The 6,882-nt window shown below is 28.0% G+C and overlaps 1 protein-coding gene across 1 annotated transcript; it reads left to right on the top strand.

Annotated features, from left to right (window-relative positions):
* The first annotated feature begins 1,553 nt into the window (after positions 1–1,553).
* LOC128959649 (protein rtoA-like) lies at positions 1,554–3,897 on the top strand. Its single transcript, XM_054305652.1, has 3 exons — positions 1,554–1,601; positions 2,702–3,027; positions 3,160–3,897. Exons 1-3 carry the CDS (start codon positions 1,578–1,580, stop codon positions 3,788–3,790), a joined length of 981 nt encoding a protein of 326 aa, XP_054161627.1. The 5' UTR covers positions 1,554–1,577; the 3' UTR covers positions 3,791–3,897.
* Positions 3,898–6,882: the final 2,985 nt, after the last annotated feature.

Raw genomic sequence — 6,882 nt, 5'->3', positions numbered from 1 at the left:
TTATTTTTTCAAAAAAAATTATTTATAATCAATTGTAAGGAAACTATGTTACATTAGGATTGATATAATTATGGGGATTAAAATCAGAAATCTCATAAAAATTTAAGCCTTTTAAAAAACATAGTATGCAATACTTAATACCTCTCACATATATTCACAAAAATTAATGTCAATGTCAAGGATAATAATAATAATGTTAAAATTATATTCAAGTATAAATGAATATATAAATGTATATATAAATGAAAACACCAGTCATTAAAAATGATTGTTAAGCAGTTGTGGCACCTATTATATTGCCCCTCAAGTGTATTACATTTTAAAGACATTATTAGATAACTGTCTGTACAGTATTTGCATGTCTTTCACTGTATTTAAATTATTATTATTATTATTAACATACAGTATATAAATAATACAGTAATATTGATTAATATTAATAAAAAAACAATATTCATAATGTATACAAATGAATTTATTTAGCATACAGTATTTTTTTAATGAGAAACTGAGACAGAAAAATAATAATACTATGATTACAATTATTGTGCGATAGTTTGAAAATTTTTGTTTTGTTTTACTATTAAGCATTTGAAGCCTAAATAAATGGTACAAATAGTTTTGTTTTGCACAAACACTTAACATAAACTTTTTAAATATTTCTAATAACTCTAAACTATAATAACAAGTTACACTTGATTTGTGTGAATATCTCACTTATATATATATATATATATACTGTATATATATAAATAGTATATATGTATCTGTATTATATATATAGGTATATATATATATATATACATATATATTGTGTATATTTGCAGCTCCGGTATGTTATGCAACCTGACGTCGTGACCCCTGTATATATAAATGTGCTCTTTATATATATATATATACGTATATATAAGATATACCGTTATACCTGTATTTGGTATACACGTGTATTTATATATAGTAAGTTAAATAACTAGTGACTGAGCCCTCCCACAAAATCGGGGGTCGGCAATACTTAATGGGGGCTGGTAAAGCAGCCTAGTTTATATATATTACAGGACATGTATTGCGGAAGGTAAACTTATTTTTGAACTTTTATATAACTGGTGGGTCTTTTACAACAATTTTTTACAAATAAACAGTTAGTTATCATTTGTTGGTGAAAGAGACGAAACAGAGAGAGAGATAGAGAGGAGAGGAGAGCACTAAAAATTGCTATAAGTTTTTTGTGCTATATTTACAACCATTACATTACATAATAATAATACAATAAGTTTTCAAAATTGTTTTATTTTATATATATATCTGACTAAACAGTACAGCGATAATAGTAATATTCATATATTAAAACTTCAATGTAATCGTATAAAAGTTTGTCTTCACTTTAATAATAATAAAATAAATCTATTTATTATTATTTCAACGAAGAGTTGTTTTGTATAACTAATTTAATGTTTAAATTATAGTACAAAACATTATTTTTTTATTAAATTATTTGTATTTCGTATCGAAAATTTTTGTGTATTTTATAAATTATTTATTTTTTAATCATTATTAACTCAATTGAATACTTCATTATAATGGATTTTCATCACCTAAAATATGTAAGTATTAAATATATCTTTTTATATTTATACATATAAAATATGTAGAAATATTAAATATTATTTAATATAGATTATTATTTATAGACCTTGTAATAAGTTTGATATGATTAGTAAAATATTTATAAAAAAATTAGTAATTTTTTTTAATCAAAAATGACAAATTAAGACTAACCATAACAATAATTATTTAACCATAAATAGTGCTTTAAATGATTCATTAATTTTTTTGAAAACTAATTGATAATTCATGTTAAAATGACAAAACAATTTTTCACATAAAAATTAAGTCCATATAAAAAATGTGTTAAATAATACTGTATTAAATTAAAGTCAGCCATACATACATACATACAGTGCATTAGTGTCGACCTTAACCTTAAACTGTAGAGCAATTAGTTTTGGTGTAACAGTTAGTTCCCATTTATAGACTATTCATTGACTTCACACACACACACACACACACAACATGTTGTCTCTCTCTTAACTAATGCCACACAAAAATACTGGTATTTTTTGTTGCAAAAGGCGTACTAAACCAGTAAAAAATTATTTTCAAATCTCTCTCTCTCTCTCTCTCTCTCATCTGTTATAATGTCCTTTTCTTGCTATTGAAAAGACATGCGACCGAAACGGAACCGGCGCTAAAAAAACATTAAAAAGCTGTTGTTCCCTAACACATAACATTGACCTCATTTCCAGAGACTACTTGATCTCAAAGTCAAGATTGGTTTCCATATATAATAAGTTTTTATGACATGTGATTTGAATCCTAAATAATGACCACATTTTTTGCTTTTCTCTCTCCTCTTAAACTTAATTCATATAATATTTTTTATTTTTCCTGTCATTTCTTTCACTCAATGGTGTTATTATTATTATTATTATTACTATCAGTACAGACATTAAGGCACTGGAAATTTCTTGCGTGAAGTTATTGCAGACAAAATTTTTGTTGTTTTTGATTATTGTCATTATTTATCAATCTTGAAACTAGATTTCAGACTTAAACACAAATAATAAAAACATTAAATAACATAAAACATATAATAAACTATATATAAAGTTTGTAATGCATAACAAAACAAAATTATCGATAGGTGTGTTTCTTATTGTTGGCCTCATTGGTGCTGACACTGGCCAGTGATCAGCAAAACCCAAATATCAGTGAAATCGATGATAAAATACCAGAGAAACCTGAACCACGACAAATAGGAGCTGCCGTTCCGTATGGTTGGTTACAACCAGCACAGGCAGTGGCAGCTCCAGTACCACCTCCAGTGTCCAACTCGTGGGCCTCATTCTCGCCATCGTGGCTTCCAAGCGGACAGTCGTTGTTAGCATTGTTGAAGCCTAATGTAATCGGAGGTCGGCGGTCATCCCTATCCAGTCGACTCAGGAATTTGATGAATGCCTTGTTTTATAGGTAATTGATTTTGTAATGTATTGCTTATTGAAAGTGATTTTTTTGAAAGTCATAAATAACCGTATGATTAGTTGTGTACAATAAATAATCGGAAACTAACTCTTTTAAAATATTAAATTATTATTTTTTCAGACGTGAGACTTCATCGCCATATATGGGTTCCGGTTCAAGTTATTCGTATGCCTTCCGTCCGCCACCTTTTGGCTTCAGCAGTTCATTCCCTAACAGTGCTCTAACCTCAGCCCTGGGAGGCAGTGGCAATATGTATGGTTCAGCCTCGTCGTACCGACCCGTAGTGTTACCCAATTATGCGGCGGCAGCAGCAGCGGCATCAGCACCAGCAGACTCGTGGAATAACTACAAACCGTTCGGACAATCGAGCGGACAGTCGTCATACTCTGGATCGCCGTCTAACTTGTACTCCGGCAACAGTGGCTCACCGTCACAGTCGAGCGCCATTTGGCAGAGCGGTTCCGGTTCTGGCTCTGGCTCTAACTCTGGCTCACAGTACTCATCGGCTTATCCGTCCTACTCGAACAGCGGTTCCGGTTCATCAAACACTGCTTATCAGGCGTCGGCCTCCAATGTCTATCCTTCCAACACATCATATCAGCGCTCATCGGTTAGCACATACAGCAAACCACAGACCAGTGTCAACACATCAGTCTCATCGTCGTCGGTGTCATCATCGGTCTCATCTGTGTCTTCATCTGCGGCCAACAATCCAAAGTCTGCCGCCGCCACCGCTTATCAATCGAAGTGAGATTCAACCGTAACCGACAAAATCCATAGCTAATAGCTAACAGCCCTCCTAATAGAAAAACAACGACACATGACATGACTTTACTTAAAAACATAAACACATATTACATGCGATAAAACTTTTCTCTTACATCACTTCAATCAAAATTTAAATGTATTTTGCTTTACATTAATTATAATCACATTTTTAAGTAATTATTATTCAATTCAAATCAATTATTTAATTAATTTATGTTAATAAAAGTTTATTTGTTATATTAATAAAAATACAAATTCTTGTAATTTTTCTCATAATTTTCCTTTAATTAATTTATTTAATTTCTTATTTTTATTTCAATATTATTTGAATCACATATTTTAGTTAATTTTATTATATAAATATTACATAAACATTATTTTTTTAAATTAAATTATTGTTTTCATTGTTTTGCATACCTATTATTATTACAATTCATAAAAATTTATTACTATTGTAGCAAATTATTTATAAATAACTAAAAATGAGTGTTTAATATATGATTTACTGTATATGTAAACATTAATCTGTTTTTTTTGAAAAAATAAAAATATACATTTCTTTTGTTGTTTTCTTAGTTATTTATCAGACAAACTTTTGACAGATATTTTACATGACTTTTCATAACAGTTATGCCTAAATCAACAAAAAGTGAGCCAAAATATTTTTCCTCCCGGAGCCAAATATCTTGGATGAAATGGTTGAACCATTGAGATAAAGATTGAAAACATATTTCCAATTGTGAGAAATATTTGCAATATTTTCTAATTATATCTAATTTAGTTAATCTCAAAACGATCTTAAAACGGGAGTCAATTATTTAAATTTATTTATAACTATTAATATATTTGAAAACAATTATATTTATAATATATTGTATATAAGATGTTGAGATTAAATGTTAGTTTAAAATTATTTTGTAGATATATTTGGAGTATAAAAAAGTATATATAATATCACACAAGAAATTAAATTTTTAAAATTTACTTTTTTTGTCTTCTAAGATATCACTTAATTAATAACAATTATAATAAATTATAATTACTTTATTTTTTGTTTTTTAATGTTGAAATATATGAAATAATAAAAGTTTTAAAGTTTATTTTAGTCTAAAATTTTTAGACTATTACAACACTGATGCAGAAAATACAGTTTAATAAAATAATATAATAAATGTTTATTTTGAGTATAAAATTTCTGTTGAAATAAAATTTAATGACTAATAAAATATTTATATAAAATTTGCAATTTGTCCTTAAGTTTAGTAATTATTTTATAGTTATTTTTATTATAAAACTCACTTACATTCCAGTAATAAAATGTTACTATTATTATCACAAGTTTTAATATTATATTTTTTATTTATATCTATAAATTACTTTTTAAGATTTAGACATTAATTTTATTGCATTGAAATTTAAAATTTAAAAAATAATTTACATAAAAATATCTGGTCTCTGCAGTAAACATAATTTTTTATCAACTATTAAACTACAATATTTGAAATGTCATTACAAGCATATAATAATCTAACAGTAATTGTTGTTAATTTGATTGATAGCCGCCTTTTTTGCTAATACTTTATGTGTTGTCAATTGATGGCATTTGGCAAAAATGTGTTTTTTAAACACATAACTTACTATATATACAGAATATATATTTACTGATAATTAATTTGTTTTTGAAATTGAACGGCGAGAGAGAGAGAAAGAGAAAGAGAGAGATTGGACACACATTTTTGTTTGCAATTATGATATATATACTATAATGGCAAAAGTTATAACATTTATGAAAAGAGAAAAATAAGGAAATTAATAAAAAGAAATTAAGAGTCAAAAAATTGGTTTTGGAGTGAATCCAGAAATAAATTAATGCTTAAGACATCAAACTATTATAAGTGGTGTACAAAACTGTAGTGTTGTTTAGTACGAGAAAAGTGAGAAAAAATAAAAAGATGAGATAATGACATCCATTCATCTTCACTCATATACCATACTTACCCTCCCATACCCTCTGTATATAACTAACAGCCGGTGCTCTTTTTCAATCATTTGACATGTATAAGTTTATTTATAACATACAGATATATATAACATAACATAGATAACATATATACTGTATGTATATATATGATAATATGATAAAATAAATTGTTTTTAGTTATGTTACATATATAAACAGTATATATCATACAAACAGAATATACGTATATATGTGTGTATTTGAAATCTACTGTTTTACTTGAAATTGCTATTTTGTTTTTAATTAATAATTATAAATAAAACTCACTTTATTTTTAGTGCATCACTTATTGTTATTATTTGGCATCAAATTATATGCCAAAAGAGAGAGAGAGAGAGAATAAATAGTTTCACAAATGACACAATTATTGCAACACTTGTAATCATCTGATAAACAAAACTATTATGTAATCCAAAAGTTTGTCTCCAAAAAACACCGATACATTGCTTTGTTTGATAGCCGCAAGATCGCTGTCCAGGTATAGTAGCATTATTAAGCTTAGCACTGGTAGCTTCAAATAAAAACTGGTTATTCTCTCTCTCTCTCTCTCTCTCTCTCTCTCTCTCTCTCTCTCTCTCTCTCTCTCTCTCGAAGTATTTGTTCTCTCCAAAGCATTGGTAGCTTTTGATAAAATACTGCAGAGCTCTCGAAACTCGTCTGTGTTTGTATGTATGTATGTGTGTGTATGTCTGTCCTCACCATCGATGCCATTGTAGTGAAAGGGAATCGTTGCGAGCGAGTCGTTGGCAGGCGTTTTGATATAAACTAACGTATATTTTCTCACACCATATACACCAAACTATATACACATAGAGAGAGAGAGAGAGAGAGAGAGAGCACAGCCATTCAAAAACATATACACACAGAGAGTGAGGCTCTGAATCAGTGTTCCATACCCTTAGTCAGTGTGTGTATGTATATGTGTGTTGTCTAACTTATAACTCCAACTAAAACACCACAGCCCTGGGAGTGTGCATTGTGTGTGTATTTTCCTATTGCTTATATATTATCACATATTGAGAATATATATATATATATAAAATTTAAATATATAT

The sequence above is a fragment of the Oppia nitens genome, unplaced genomic scaffold (genome assembly GCF_028296485.1).
Source record: "Oppia nitens isolate AA-2021 unplaced genomic scaffold, nextdenovo-longstitch-racon4-pilon3 scaffold4_pilon_pilon_pilon, whole genome shotgun sequence".
Taxonomy (NCBI): Eukaryota; Metazoa; Arthropoda; class Arachnida; order Sarcoptiformes; family Oppiidae; genus Oppia; species Oppia nitens.
This window is presented reverse-complemented; position numbering and strand designations above follow the sequence as displayed.